Source organism: Siphateles boraxobius, unplaced genomic scaffold (assembly GCF_051911475.1).
Source record: "Siphateles boraxobius isolate OS27281-9 unplaced genomic scaffold, OSU_SipBor_1 5, whole genome shotgun sequence".
Taxonomy (NCBI): domain Eukaryota; kingdom Metazoa; phylum Chordata; class Actinopteri; order Cypriniformes; family Leuciscidae; genus Siphateles; species Siphateles boraxobius.
Genome location: NW_027509141.1, coordinates 22,068,040 through 22,083,764, shown reverse-complemented (window position 1 = coordinate 22,083,764; position 15,725 = coordinate 22,068,040). Strand labels below are relative to the sequence as shown.

General features: G+C 37.0%; 1 protein-coding gene across 3 annotated transcripts in view; it reads left to right on the top strand.

The window, feature by feature from the left end:
• Positions 1 to 13,187, top strand: part of rassf5 (Ras association domain family member 5) — a 42,218-nt gene extending 29,031 nt beyond the window's left edge. For all 3 annotated transcript variants that reach the window (XM_077203318.1, XM_077203319.1, XM_077203320.1), the window contains 4 exons: positions 9,231 to 9,341; positions 9,445 to 9,724; positions 9,813 to 9,928; positions 10,755 to 13,187. In XM_077203318.1, coding sequence (XP_077059433.1) covers positions 9,231 to 9,341; positions 9,445 to 9,724; positions 9,813 to 9,928; positions 10,755 to 10,907 — 660 coding nt within the window. In that variant the 3' untranslated portion in view covers positions 10,908 to 13,187. The remainder of the gene's footprint in view (positions 1 to 9,230; positions 9,342 to 9,444; positions 9,725 to 9,812; positions 9,929 to 10,754) is intronic.
• Positions 13,188 to 15,725: the final 2,538 nt, after the last annotated feature.

The window sequence follows — 15,725 nt, the reverse complement described above, 5'->3', positions numbered from 1 at the left end:
GAAACCTTCGCTGTTTCGAACGACTGCAAACTCTCCTGATTCAAATGAACAGTCTCTAAAGAGAAAGAAGCTTATCCATTGCTATTCCTCTCAATTAATATGGTATTTATAGCAGCCATCTTGACACTATCTAAAGTCATAATTTAGACACTGCGTTTACCAATCTTGAAATAACCAGATAAAATGAAGGCCACAGTTTCTGGTAGAGCGTTGCACTTGCAACTTCAAGGCCGTGAGTTTGATTCCCAGGGAATGCATGGACGGATAAAAAATGTTTTATACTATGTTAGGGTGACTATCTAAAGGGGGTTGGTAGTTGGAGATTGAACTTTTGTCAAACTTACAATGATAAAAAGAGCTTAAAGATGTTCTTATGGAAGATAAAGAAGTGTACAACCATTTTAATTGTCCGTTCCACTCTAATTTAACAAGTATTTTTCAATACTGCTGAATAACTGAATGCACTTAGGTTATTTTAGTTTCATTTTCTGTAAGGTTTGTGTATTTGCATTAATTCCATCCACCGAAAACATGAATGCAAATTGCCTTTACTTGAAGTCATTAGCTGCATATCTTGACCTTCATTATAGACTCTTTTAAGCATGTCTTAAAAGTGCAATCTCACACCCTCAGAGCTCTCTAATGCTGTGAGGGGAAGGAAATGGCTGCTGATTGTGCCAGAAAGGCCTATCCTTCCCTGAATCAGAGAATGTGTTATGTTACAAGACCCCATAGCTTTTACTCTGACTTCCTTTTACTCTAGATCTCCCTATAGATTGAAGTGCAGTTGTTTAGTTACTGAAAAGTCAATGAGGATGTAAAATGGGTCTTGTGAGTTAAGGGGCAGTCACACTATTCATTTTGTTCCATTGACTTCCATTCATACACATGCGGATACGGGAGAGTGGAAACGCATTTCGCTGCGTTCCAAAGTTCAAGTTTGGTGAACTCTAACCTGTGAATTCGTATCTCGTGAAGCTGTGTAACCAATAGAAGATCGATAAGTCACGGCGTGACCTCTAGCTGAATAAAAACGATTTGCTTGTATGATTTTACCTTTTGGATTTATTATTATATGTTATGTGTTGAATTTATGTTTTTAAAAAGATGCTGTAGAGCTTGACGTCATATCACGACAGTTGCAGTGTCCGAAGAGATTATGCATTCTCAAAAGTCCAGTGTGACTGCGGCTTTAGCTAGCAAATGCAACTGTATTGTGAACGGCACAGAAGGGGAAATAATATTTCATGGCCTAAAACACTTCAAACTTCACTCCCATACCTGAGCTGACCAGCCTTACATCACTTTCTGCAGTTTCAGGTTTGGAAAGAGCTCCTCAGGATGTAAATTATTCATTCCGTTCTCTTCTCTGTCTGGACACAATGTGAGCTGTCAGTTGAGGGCATTCAATGGGCGCAGTTTACATTGTTTGGTTTTTATGCATTTATTAGTCTGTTGCCATATTGCAAATGCTACTGTTTAAAGGTTTTGGGTTTGTAAGATGTTTTAACGTTTTTTGAATTAAGTCTCTTATGCTTAAGGCTACCTTTATTTGGAAAAGTACAGTAAAAAGAGTAATATTGTGAATTATTATTACAATTTAAAATAACTGTTTTCTTTTTTATGTAATTTATTCCTGTGATGGCAAAGCTGAATTTTCAGCAGCCATTACTCCAGTCTTTAGTGTCACGTGATCCTTCAAAAATCATAACAGTATGCTGATTTGCTGGAAATTTGCTCAGGAAACATTTGTAATTTATTTTCAAAGTTGATGTTGCGTAACTGCTCTTAAACGTATTGAGGATCCAAATGCAGTCGTTTATTAGTGTAATCCAGAATCATAAATCCATATAACAAGCACAGTATCAAACACACAGGCAAACAATCCAAATACGCAAAGGGCAGGAAACAGAGGTAGACAGGTAACAGGTAACAGTATTTATTTGAAATATAAATTGTTTTAATTTATAAGCATTATAAATGTTTATTTATAGACATTGAAAATCTCTGTGCTTTCACTTTAGATCAATTTAATGCGTCCTTGCCTAATAAAAGTGTTAATTTATTTTTTAAAACAAACTTTTGAACGGAATTGTTAGTTGTGTTCTGAATGCCGGTCACAGTGTAGAGTGCAGGTGTGCTGATGTCCCAATACCAGATTTCTTAAACTACCTTATTTTTTTTGGTCAGTCTCTTTCTGGAACATTTTTTGACCAGCACCAAACCAATGTAAACCAACCTAGCCAAACATAAAAGTTCCTGCTGGTCTAACCTAGTGTTTGCAGCAGGGTTGCTATGGTAGATTGTTTGTGTATTGTGTTGCTAGGTGCAGGGCGTTACTTGTAATCTCAGCTATTGGGTGACTGACATTGGATTTATATCCCAGACTGAGATAAGATCTCTATTGGTTATTATTTTAGATTATAAGACCATTTGTACATTGTTTTTCTTTTACTGAACAAAAATAAGTGCAGTTTGAATAGTCAGTTATAAGCACACAGAAGGTGAAGTTAGCTTGTCCTAATTCTTCTTAGCATCTCTTAGAAGAAACCTAGGGATGGATAAATGGGAGATTAGCTTACGTTCTTACTTTAGTCTGCACATTCTTCTTGTGAGTTAGGGGATTAATATTGCTTTATGGATCAATAATACATTTCCTGTTTACCTCGCTTGGTTAAATGTAGTAGACTGAAGGCTTTTAAACAAAGAGCACTGAATAATAGTGCCTTGATAAATGCTGCCTATTCTGTGTTCGATAATTTATTAAAGACAGCACATCTCTGCACAAGGAAAAAATATATTATACATGTCTTTTAATCTTATTTTTTTGTAGATTTTAGACCTAAAGAGAGCTATAAGTGAAGGGAACAAAAATATCATAGCTTCCTCTTCGATGGCAGCCAGGGAGACGTTAACATTTAAACAGGGAAAGTCATGCAAATATCTGTCCGTTGGTTCAGGGGTTTGCTGTGGTTCAAATATGGTGGATGGTGCAGCTGTGGTTCCATTTTGGCAAATGGCTTTACTTGGTAAGCTACAGCAGAATGAGTCAAGCTCCCTTATTTCTAAAATCCTTAGCATTATAATAGCTGTTTATATGAATGGCTGGTTAAAATCACATAGATGCTGATTGCTCAAAAAATCAAACTGCAATAGGGATGCAATGAGGAAATGATGTATAAAAACAAAACAAAACCAAGCACAATGCATAGATAATTAAGACCTTCATTATCAAAGGAATTGATAGCATAGGACTTGTGTTTACTGGTGTTGTGGGCTCTGATGATCTAAGCTGTTTATTCGGGCATGTAGATGATGGGCTTTGCATGTGTGCAGTGCTACCGAGAGGGAGGAGAGATCTCCTACTGCACACTTGACCCAGTAATGAGAGAGAGGGAGAGAATGAGTACACGTATGCAACGTGTGGGAGGGAGCAGATCGCAAGGCATCATTACTACACTGCGGCAGAAACATCAGAAAGAGAGAGACAAGAACGATCAATTCAAAGCATATAAATCTTTGAAAGCATGCTGGCAAATGGAGTGTGACACATATTAACACTAAGGACTTGGGATGGGCATTTAGATTACCGTAGTAGTCATGCAACATAAATGGATTATGCAAGATTAACGAATATGAAAGGAATATTTTAGAATATATATATATATAAAATCATGTATGAAACCATGTTTATGAGGAGCCTTTATCTTTCTATATATAGTCTCCTGTTTGCTTACCTGTGTCTGACTATAGCTGATTTTTCTGCAGCTGAAACAAGTGCATTAGTACATTAGCAATGCATTAGCTGTCACTAACATTGTGTAAAGAGACTTTTTTTTTGAACATCAGGCTTCCCTAGAACTGATGTCGGCTAACACTTGCAACTCTCACTTCCTGTATTTTGTGTTAGTACAATTCTCACACTGATAACCAGAACGTGCAGCGCCCAAACATTGGTTTGAGGCCATTCGGCAGGTGCAGACGTAGATGGCTCGCATGTTGCCTGAAACTGACACTAAGGGCATTGTATTCCCTAATCAGTCTGAGTAGCTGTGTGCTGCGCTTAAGGACACCTGCTTGACATGCAGTGATGACTTTGAGATGACACTCTGATAGCATTTACAGCCGTGCCCTTTTCTCTCGTGCCATGTAGGCTCTGTAAGTTGATATTTGCTCAGGTCATGCCCCAAGGCACCTTTGTAACACCCTCCACTTGGGCCTTCATGACTTTCTTTCCTCTGTTTGTTTAACTCTCATTTTTGATTTAAAGAACCGCCTGGAGCGTTTAACAATGAGAGTCATTCTTCAGTAGTGGAAAACGTATTGTTCAAATGTGCTTCACATGACCTTATACAGGTTAGGTAGGTTTTATCTGTTTAATTGCTCGAAGTAAGCTTAACTGTTGTTTCCTAACCCGGTTTAACAATGTAAAAACAAACAAAATATAAAATTCTAAATATTATGTTGGACTATGGATTATATATTTATATTATGCTGAATTATATGCTGAACCTTCAGTTTTGCCATCACTTGAATAAATTAAAATGTCATACTAAAATAGAAAACAGTTATTATAGATTGTAATACTGTATTTTTGATCAAATAAATGCAACCAACATTGGTGAGCATGAGACTTCTTTCAAAATCATTAAAAAAAATGATTCCAAACTTTTCACATTTGACACATAAAGTATATTTTGACTGGTATATTTTGGCAGACATTTTTGGTTCACCCCAAGGACTGTTCTAGAAAAATATGCTGTCTGCCACACGGCGTTTCTCGTGCATAAACAGGATATCCGGGTCACCTCTGCTCACTCACTGCAAAAATCTGACATGGTGCGATTCACAGCTTTTCACAGCAGGTGATTTACTGTCTCAAACCTGGAGGGAAATGATAGGTCTGCAGCTGAAGACATTTTTAACATTTATACACTTTTTAAAAACAAGCATTTCTATTGATGCATAAAACCCTGTGTGGTTTTTCAAGCTAATTGATCAGGGTTTATTTTTGACCTTTATTGATGAGGTATGTCTCAGGGAGGCGGGTCACTCGTGCAGGTGTAGCTCAGATATGGGTCAGCTCTTTAAATGACAGCAGATACTGTGAGCTGAGTGAATCGATAGGAGAGATCCCACACATTACCCACCCACGCTTATAATGCCTTTTATTCCAATTACAACTCCCACACTCATGAGTGCTCACTGTCACATACACTCTTTCACACTTTCTCCAGCAGAAACCATGGAAACACCCACAGGCACACTTCTTTACTCTCTGATTTTTACTATAAAAATTCTTCGTTCCCCAGTGTTTCAAGAGAAGATTAAAGCTCATTCATAAACTTGCATTCTAAATGATAATGCTTAATGACCTTAGCTTGGATTGCTCTAGGATGTTGTGTAGATGTATGTGCGGTCAAACACACACAATATGTCTGAATGAGACCATCAGGAGCAGAACGAACATTCAAACTGGTCTCCATTGTGTTTCCCCATTGTTCCAAAAGGCTACTTTCTCTGCTTTGGATGTGAGGAAGGGAGGGAGGAAGATATATTTAGCAGCTTACAGTCCTCTGGTCACAAATACAGGAATTCCTGAGAGATTTTGGTGCTGTGCACCAAGGGGTTTAAGTCAGTAGGATAAGAATAAGGATGCCACAAAAATCTACTTTGTTTCTTAAATTGTCGACATTGATAGATATGATCAGACCTCTACATTGGTTGATTTGGTGGATGTGATCATATTTCATCCCTAATAAAATGAAATTAGGTGTATATTTTGCATAAATAAAATATTTCATATATGAAAAAATATATTGTGTATAACATATTTCAAATATAAAATATGCTTACATTTTTTAATGTAAATTTGAGACTGGACTTTCTGGATGATTGACCAATGGTGGATTGTTGTTTCTAGAGTGTTCAGGAAAATGGTCATTATTTTTGCAATGTCGTTTCGTGCAACTAGAGGCACAGCAATGACACACTTTACATTTAATTGTCATTAAAATAATTTCACTATGCATGCAAAATTAAATTGTCTATTTTTCCTTTGATTCTGGGGTTGAACTATGACACAGATATGTTTCTGCACAGTCTCACACAACTGGACATAGTCTTTGATCTAGACCACATAATACAGAACAGGTAAAGTGGGTGTGATGTAAGTTACATGAGCGATTGCACAGGCCATGAGATAATTCTGAAAGCTTCTCTTTCACAAATCTCTGACTAGGATGTCACAGTGACTCTCATAGATAGATTGGTTTGTTTTCTTTGCCTAAAGTTTCCTAAAGACTGTTTTCTTTAAGAAATTGTGATCATTTTCTTGTCTCATAAATCGCATGTGAGTGTTAAAACAGATTTTGTAATTGCATCTCTGATTTAAGATTAAGTAGTAAAATGCATCAGACTTGATCAATTTGTTTCATTTCCATGAACCAGTGAAGATTGTCCATTTCAATGAATCAATTCCAAACAAACTATATATGTCAGCAGACTCAGCACTGAGAAATGGTCACTGCAATCCTATATTTTGTGCAATAATAAAATATAATTATTACTTTAGCAAAACAAACAAAACGGAAAAACATGCCTCTATTAATTTTAATTGGATTTTACTGTATTTTACTTGCATTATTCATCTTTTGGCAAGGTGTTTCTTTCGTGCCACCACATACCACAAGACGCAACAACACAAGTGCAGCTGTATTGCACATTTCCTGTCTGCAGTTTACAAGATCTTTCATAACAAGATGTCTTGCTTCTGTCTCATTTGAGAAGATTTCTGAACTTTTCCGCCCATTAGACTGGTCCATGCCAGGCAGTGTGTGGGCCGGGCAGAAGTTAATTCGTTTGCCAAAGTCTTCTTCCTCTCCGCTCAGGCTCAATGTTTGTGTGTTCATGTGTGTATGAGTGGGTCTCTTTCTGCTCAATGAGACATAGAGCTGCCATGCTGGCGCCCCAGGGATCGCCATGAATAAATGATCTTGCTTTTTTCATTCTTATTCTTTCGTCCCAGAAAAAGAAGAGAGAAACTCACTAGTTTACGGGGGATGCAGCCAGTAGCTAAAAATACCTCTGACAGAATCTTTGTTGCTAAGGCTTGCTCAGCAACTGCACTGGATGTCACTCCCCCTAGAAAACCCCTCGCTGAGGAACATTTCTTTCTGTCACCGGAAAAAACTGAGTATTTAGCCAGGTCACGTGCTTCGTCATCATTCCTTGTGCATTATTACTGCACATTAAGGGAAATGTGTGACCAAGGGGTTGGCATATTAGTGCTCATTTTTAGAAATTTGGTAGACTAGATGCATTTATTTGATCAAAAGTACAGTAAAACAGTAATATTGTGAAATATTATTACAATTGAAAACAACTGTGTTCTATTTGAATGAATTTTAAAAAGTAATTTATTCCTGTGATGGCAAAGCTGAATTTTCAGCATCATTACTCCAGTCTTCAGTGTCACGTTCCTTCAGAAATCATTCTAATATGCTGCTTTAGTGTTAATGTAACATTTCTTCTTATTATCAATGTAGTAAATAATTTCACTCTAAAAGCCCTTACTTCCATCTCTTTTATTCTCTTAAGTTCCATTCATGAAAAAAGAGGGGAAGAAATAGCACATTCTTTGGAATTTGACCACATAGGAACATTAAATGAAAGGTGTTTCTTCCTGTTGTTTATTGATAGATCATTATGGATCTGTAAAACACTCCTCAGAGGCCAAAATTGTCTTTGTATAGACTCTAGTCCTGTCTCGATCAACCTGGATTTGTTTAAAGAAGTCTCAAGAGACATTCAAACTGTTACTGTCATCCTGTACACACACACACACACACACGCACGCACGCGCGCACGCACACACACACACACACACACACACACACACACACACACACACACACACACACACACACACACACACACACACACACACACACACACACACACACACACACACACACACACACACACACACACACACACACACACACAGAGACAGGTGTATAGTACCACTCAGTGTGTGACATTACCCTCTGGAGTTTGATCAATAAAACTAATGTTCAGAGTCAGACGTGTAAATGTTTACAGTGCTGTTCTTTTGAACTTTTTATTCATCAAAGAATCATGAAAAAAAAATTACCATTGTATCAACTGTTTTCAACATTGATAATAATAAATGTTTCTTAAACACTAAATCAGTATTAGAATGATTTCTGAAGGATCATGTGACACTGAAGGATCACACATAGTCCTGCACCATTCAGTTGGAAAGAACATATAGTATCTCAAATTATATATTTTCTGATTATATTATATACATAAATATGTATGTATACGTATACACTTATATTTTGTTTTTAATACAGAATATAAGGCCTTTTCCTCGATCATACACTTTTGTTTGAAAACGCAAACAAAAGTGTTTTCTCTTCGTTTTGGCCTATCTGATGTATGTTCTGTAGAAACAGCATTGAAAGAGCATTTGATGAGTAAAACCCTGCATAATGCAACATAAGCCAATATTTTTTGTCCATTTTCCTGGAAATACTGCAAATTTTCAGTTTACAAACCCTAAATGTTAATTTTATCAACATTTAGGAGTGCTACCATACAGATGACAGACATGGACTAAAAGCCACAACAATCATTTAATATGGCTTAAGTTAAGTTAAAGGTATTAGATTCATTAGATCCTTATATACTTTAACATCCTGTGGAGAATCTCCATCCTCCAATGTTTCGCTCAATACAGATTCAGCAGAATGCTGTCATATAAGTGCCATATATCACATAAAAGCTTCTTGTGAAGGGCAGATAACTGGTTATCTTGATCATGTAAGTGTCACTAATCTCAGCAGTAATCTTCCCTTCCTCCCTTAGAGATTTTGCTTTCTCTACACCCAATACCACCAGTCAAAAGTGGTATAAGAAAAAGAAAATACAGAGGTATTCCTCAGAGGAACTCCCTGTTAGCCAAGCAAAGTTAACTTAAAATAATCAACTAATTGAGAATACGGTACCTCTAAACCAATCCATCTGTACGTCATGGCACATGCTCATAATGTCTCTAGCTACGCGAGACAGCGTCAGCTTTTAAGTTTTTATGTGGTTGGCCTTTTCTACCACAGCGCATTAATACCTGACAAGGTCTCTACTGTGTTTATTGTATAGATTGCCCTTTAACCTTGCTCTCACTGTTTTAATCTTGGTTTTAGAGTGTCCCAAAAGAGGAAGAGGAAGACAAACCAACATCCCTCACAGAAGAAGAAATTAAAGCAAAAATAGACGACTACAACTCCAAAGTGACGGAGAATGGAATGAAATTAGTGAGTTTTGATTTGTCAACAAAGCATTTACCCTCACAATGTTGTAATTTGGGGATTCTACTGTGAGAAATGACCTAAATGAAGTTGTTTTGTCATCTTCCAGAGCTCAGATGGCACATACACTGGTTTCATAAAGGTTCACTTGAAGTTGCGCAGGCCCGTGACTGTACTTTCTGTGGACGGGAAGTTAGGAACGTGTTCCTCTTCTGATAGTTCAGATAATCGCACATCCTTCTACCTGCCCAGCGATGCCGTTAAGCAGCTACACATCAGCAGCACCACCACGGTCAGGGAGGTCATACAGGGCCTGCTGAAGAAGTTCATGGTGCAGGATAACCCACGCAAGTTCGCCCTCTACAGCCAGACCCGTCGAAATAGCCAGGGTGAGCGTTCGAATGAAGATGACATGTACTTTGTGTATTATACTGCTGTCATATATAATACTAATGTGTGGTTTGCTTGTTTTGTCAGATCTTTTCCAGAAGTTGCCAATATCAGAATGCCCCCTCTACGTGAGGCTGTTAGCAGGGCCTGATCTGGAGAACTTGACTTTTGTACTCAAGGAAAATGAGACTGGTGAAGTGGAGGTGAGCTTTTCTATTCTCTCTAAATTTTTAATATTTTTGTTATATTTGCCCAACACAACAAACATAATAATAAAATAATTTAATTATTACATGAACAAAATGTACTGACATGAGTGAGAACTGATATTAGTAAATATTTTATCTGTATTATTTGTGTGTGCGTGCGTGCGTGCGTGCGTGCGTGCGTGCGTGTGTGTGTGTGTGTGTGTGTGTGTGTGTGTGTGTGTGTGTGTGTGTGTGTGTGTGTGTGTGTGTGTGTGTGTGTAAAAAAAAAAATATATATAGAGTAAATATTCTGTTTGTATACATACCCTTTATACATGTGTATATATTTTAGCCTGCTCTATCATTACGTTCTTGTAAACTTTATTTTACAGTGTCCCTGTTACACATCTTAAATGTACTTACTATATATTATTAACAACAGTAAATTATTTATAATTAAACCTTCTAAATTATGCAGTAAATAATGCATAATTAACCCAAACCCTAATCATGTAGTAAATACATGTAATTAATAAATATTACTCAGTACTTAAATGTATTATTACACTGTAACAAGGTCACCTTAAAATAAACGGTGTAACCAAAATTCTTGCTATCATTTTTTATTATATGCCCCTGAAACTGTACAATATATATATATATATTTATTATTATTATTATTAATAACTTGCCATAAAATCCTTCAAACATGATACATAACCCATGCAAACATTTTTACATATGGGTTCAGTAGACAGTTCTATTTCAGATAAATCAAATTTCTGGTTATTATTTCCTATGTCTGGCCTTATTGAGACAAAGTCTTCTGTCTCTTTTTCAGTGGCATGCATTCTCAGTCCCTGAGCTGCAGAACTTCCTGATCATCCTGGAGAAGGAGGAGAAGGATCGCATGCGACTGGTGGAGCAGCGTTACGCCGCCTACAAGGAGAAGTTGCAACAGGCTCTATGTAAGGTCGAGGGCAAACCGGACTAATGTAGGACACAGAATCTCCTTCACCCCACTGAGCCAACGCCGGGCCAGCCTGGAGGACCAGCAGCCCAACAAACGAACTCACTAAACCTCCACTCAGGACTTTGTACAAGCTCTCAGCATGGCTCTGTGACCTTTAACCCCCAAAGATGGGCAAAAGGATCGAGACATGACTAAGACGAAGAGGAGGTTGGAACTAAAGATTAATACTTCAAGAGTAATCCTTCTCTCTGGAAATGGCACACTGTTGAAAGCCCAGGAGTCTGTTTCTGGCAGTCATGCTTTTTTGATATTGAATGGGTTTTGTTTCGGTTTCTCTCTTTGTTTTTACATTGACCCCATCTGTCTGTGTCTTTTTATATGCTGCTGCTATTGCTGCTACTGCAAGTGTTACTTAAAGCATGACTATCCCTTTGGTCTCTCTGCTTGTGTCTACCGCATGTCCTCTATCAGGGAATATCTATATGAAAGAGGGAAGTAAAAAAAAAGCACTTCCTGTTCAAAAAGGAGGTGGGAAGTCTTAAGTTATAGAAAATATGATGCCTGCAAGATTGCAGAGGACTAATAGTAACTTTGTCCATACATCAAAGTACACAGTTCATAGACAATTAAAACATGCTACTGTAAAAAAAACCATGAATTATACGCTTTATACTTGAGATTGTCTTAATATAATATAACTACAGTTGAACTGTATTATAGTGATAAAGTTTCACCCTACAGCTCAATATTTCACCTCACAGAGTCAAAATATCTCTTTCTTTCTATTAAAATGATCAAAATAGCTGCACATCTCTATGATAACTCTGTCGCTGCATCTATAAAAAAGTGTTTGAATAGATCCGGGCTGCTGAACCCGCTCAGAAGCGGACATTTTGAGCTCCTCGGGAAATTTAAAAAGGCTCAATCGCCCCTCATCCATTCAGGTGTCCCATGATAGAATTTAAAAACACTCAGCACTGACAAATCACCTCAGTCCCTTAAGTGTGCCAGCAGTCCTTAATGTGCTGGGAGCATCGGTGGATGTGAGGATTGTGGGTTGTGGTTATCCGGTAAGCTTTTCTGAATCGCTTCAGCTTTAAGCACATAATACACAAGTTCATGTTAGATTAAAGGGCATCTCCTAGATCAGCTCTCTTAAAAACTCTATGGATGCAAACCACGAGGATCTCAATCTGCATTACACCAAAGGAAAACAGAACAAGTTCCCCATATTGTAATTACAAAGCTTTTTGCGAGGCAATATAGAGATATTCCTGCTAATGTAAAGTGGAGTCAGGATGTCTATGATTTGCACAGCACTCCTGGTCAGCCATTATGTAAAGTAGTCAATATTATTTTATATAGGGGACATGAGATGGATTTAACAATTTTCCCTTCTTTTTTTGTGCTTTGATACTTTGCATTTTAATGTGGTCTGAAAAATGATTCAGGAGCATGTGAATTGAATGTGTTTGTGACACTGGGGGAATTGTATTATTTGTGAACAGCATTCTAAAGCACTGAAACAGTATTCCATATTGGTCTGGAATAACTGTAAACCTTTCAATTTAATGTTCAAGGCACTGATAAATCATTTTTCATTTCCCTTAAAAGCACATTTAAGTCCCAATCTCTTTTTTGACCTGTATGTTAGTAGAGATGGTACTTTAGAGTCATACGTTTCCATTTGGAACACTGTGCCCATGTGCTCGGCCTGTATATTTTGATCTTGAATGGGTACACCTCCTGGTGGACTGGAAGTCTCACTTCCACCCTTAAGCAAGCGGCAGGGCCTCGTATGTCTGCTCAGGCTACTTCTCCCTGACCGCCATATTCCTGCTGGCAGTGCCTTTAGTCTCCGTGTAGCTTCTCCTGACTGTATACTGTACATATGCTCTAGATGTCTGGCCCTATAACTCCATGTTGAGAGATTTCACACACATTCAGTGGCAGTAGCCGGGTGCTTTCAATGTCAGAGCCATTAAGTCCATGTGGGACTTTTTGTGACTTGTGATTACAAATGTTGAGGTGTGTGTGTGTGTGTGTGTGTGTGTGTGTGTGTGTGTGTGTGTGTGTGTGTGTGTGTGTGTGTGTGTGTGTGTGTGTGTGTGTGCGCGCGCGCGCATTTGTTTTATTTATTTTTTGGCTCAGTTTCAGTGTGTATAAACTTGAATATTTGGACAAGTCAGTACTATCGGGCAATCTATTTGTTGTTGTTTCAGAGAATCAAATGTTTAAAATGTCTATAAAGCTGTAATGTAAATATACTTAATGAAATAAAAGGTCACCCTTTAATGGCAATGAATTTGTCTTTTATTTACAATTAAATAACTGAGGTAACTAACAATTCTGTAGTTTAAATGATAAATAAGAAAAATAGAAGTTTACAAATAATAAGGATTTAGTTTAAATTTAAATGAGGGAACTACCTTGAGTTACAAACATTTTGTTGAGTTACAAACAAAATGTAAAATATTGGCATATTTTCTACTAATGTAGTAAAACATTTACAGTAAATCACTTTTAAAGGTTTAAACATGCAAAATGTAATTTTATGCATCTAAAAAGCAGGTTAGATACATAAAATTACATTTTACATGTTTAAATCATACACTAGTTTACATCAATAATAGTATAATATTATCATGGTTGCACGAGTCATACACAACCAGCAGAGGGAACCCTAATCATAGTTCAAATGCAAAACATGCAAGCTTCAAAGCAAACGATCTTCCAAATATGTGACCCTGGATGACAAAACCAGTCTTATGGGTCTTTTTATTTATTTATTGAGATGTATACATCAAATGAAAGCTGAATAAATAAGCTTTTTATTGATGTATGGTTTGTTAGGATAGGACAATATTTGACCGAGATACAACTATTTGAAAATATGGAATCTGAGGGTGCAGAAAAATCGAAACATTGAGAAAATCGTGTCCATTTATGTTTGCGATTGTGCTGCATTCACTCACAAAAATAAATGTTTTATACATTTCAGGTAGGAAATTTACAAAATAACTTCATGGAACATGATCTTTACTTAATATCCTAATTATTTTTGTCATAAAAGAAAAATTGATAATTTTGACCCATACAATGTATTGTTGGCTATTCCCACAAATATACCCGTGCTACTTAAGACTGGTTTTGTGATCCAGGGTCACATATTATTTATAATTGAAAGAAACGGTTGCAGTATTGTGATTTTTTTTTAGATGCATTGCATACTAACATATGTAACCATATGGTATTGTGTAGCAGTATGAAGAAAGCAATGACATGCACTATGTTGTCACAACTACTACATTGTGTCTAGAACAAATAAGAAACAGCCAACATTAAACCGCAGTGTCCGGGGTCAGATAGTGCACGTGTAGTGCATTGTGCACGTTTGTGTACACATGGCACATTCCAAGTAAAACAAGTTATTTCAATTGTAAACTTAGTTTGAACTGGCTCCACACTTTAAATAAACACTTGGTAAAATCCACCTACAGGTTCAACAGCAAGCCCATACTTGGAAAAGTCTGGCAATATTTTAAGGACACCTAGAAACCTTTTAAGTTTCCACAAAAAGACAGCAGTTGTGAGTGTCCATCATAATGTCACAGAGCCCTCATGAGGTGGGCTCACCCGTCACGTCTGCTACTGAGAGGTCAACCTGAAAACAATGTCAATATGTCATCTGAAGACTCAAATATAGACAGGTCTCAGCTTCCCCTAAGACTGATGGCTAAGAATAGCATACTATGGCCAGGGTCCTGTTGTAAGCACACACAATTTAGCTTGACATGTCTCACCATATCACGGTTGTCACCCCTGCGTGTGCTCTTCTGCATATGTTAATCTATATGTGGGCTTTAAAGAGTTTGACAACAACCCCAGACTTGCCAAGGCAATCTAAGATATCCAACAAGGCTTAGGATTGTTGTGTTATGATATTTTCCATATGTATTTTGCAATAAATATTGTACCTTTGTTTTGTAGATTGCCATTTTAGTTGTGCTTTCTATCGCATGTGTATGTGACATAAAACTTTTTAAGAGATTTAAGGAAACAAATATTCTACTGACTTTGTTTGAATGGTCACTATTCAATGGTGACATCTTAATTGTTGCATACTGAATCACAGTTGGTCTTCTTTCTGACATTTAGTGATTGGATCATTAATATTAATAAAACCTTCACCATGCAGACAATAGTATATTTGTGATCAAATGACAGATTTAAGCTGAAGCTTCTAGATTCTAGAGAGCATTTGATTGGACAGAAAAACTGATGAGAATCTGAAGTGCAGAGAGTGTTGTCCTCAAAATCATCCATATTGGCGGAAGTGATAGAGTTTTGAATGCTTATATCTTCTAAATGCGATTTTTTTCAATGTTTTGGAGCAATCTAGCTTATAGATAACAGTAACATAACATATTCATACAAAAAGCCAAAAGATTTAATTGGGACTTTAATTGTAATTCTCCATTTAATTTCATTCTGCAATTCAATCGAAAACATATGCGCATATATATATATATATATATATATATATATATATATATATATATATATATATATATATATATATATATATATAAACTGAAGAATCATTTCGTTGTCATCACTACAGAAATCACATTAGTAATCTATTTTCAACTCGAAACGTTCCTGTTTCGTTTTGTTTATGTTTGGATTTAAACTGTCTCTTCAGTAAATAGCTCCATTTTGGCTCAATAAGCACTTCCTTGTATCAGGTCAATTGTTCTACCTTGAAACTAAAGGAAGTGTGAGCCAGAATGGCGTTGTTTGGCCGCGCCCCAGTCAGGCAGTCTCCTCACGAGCCCT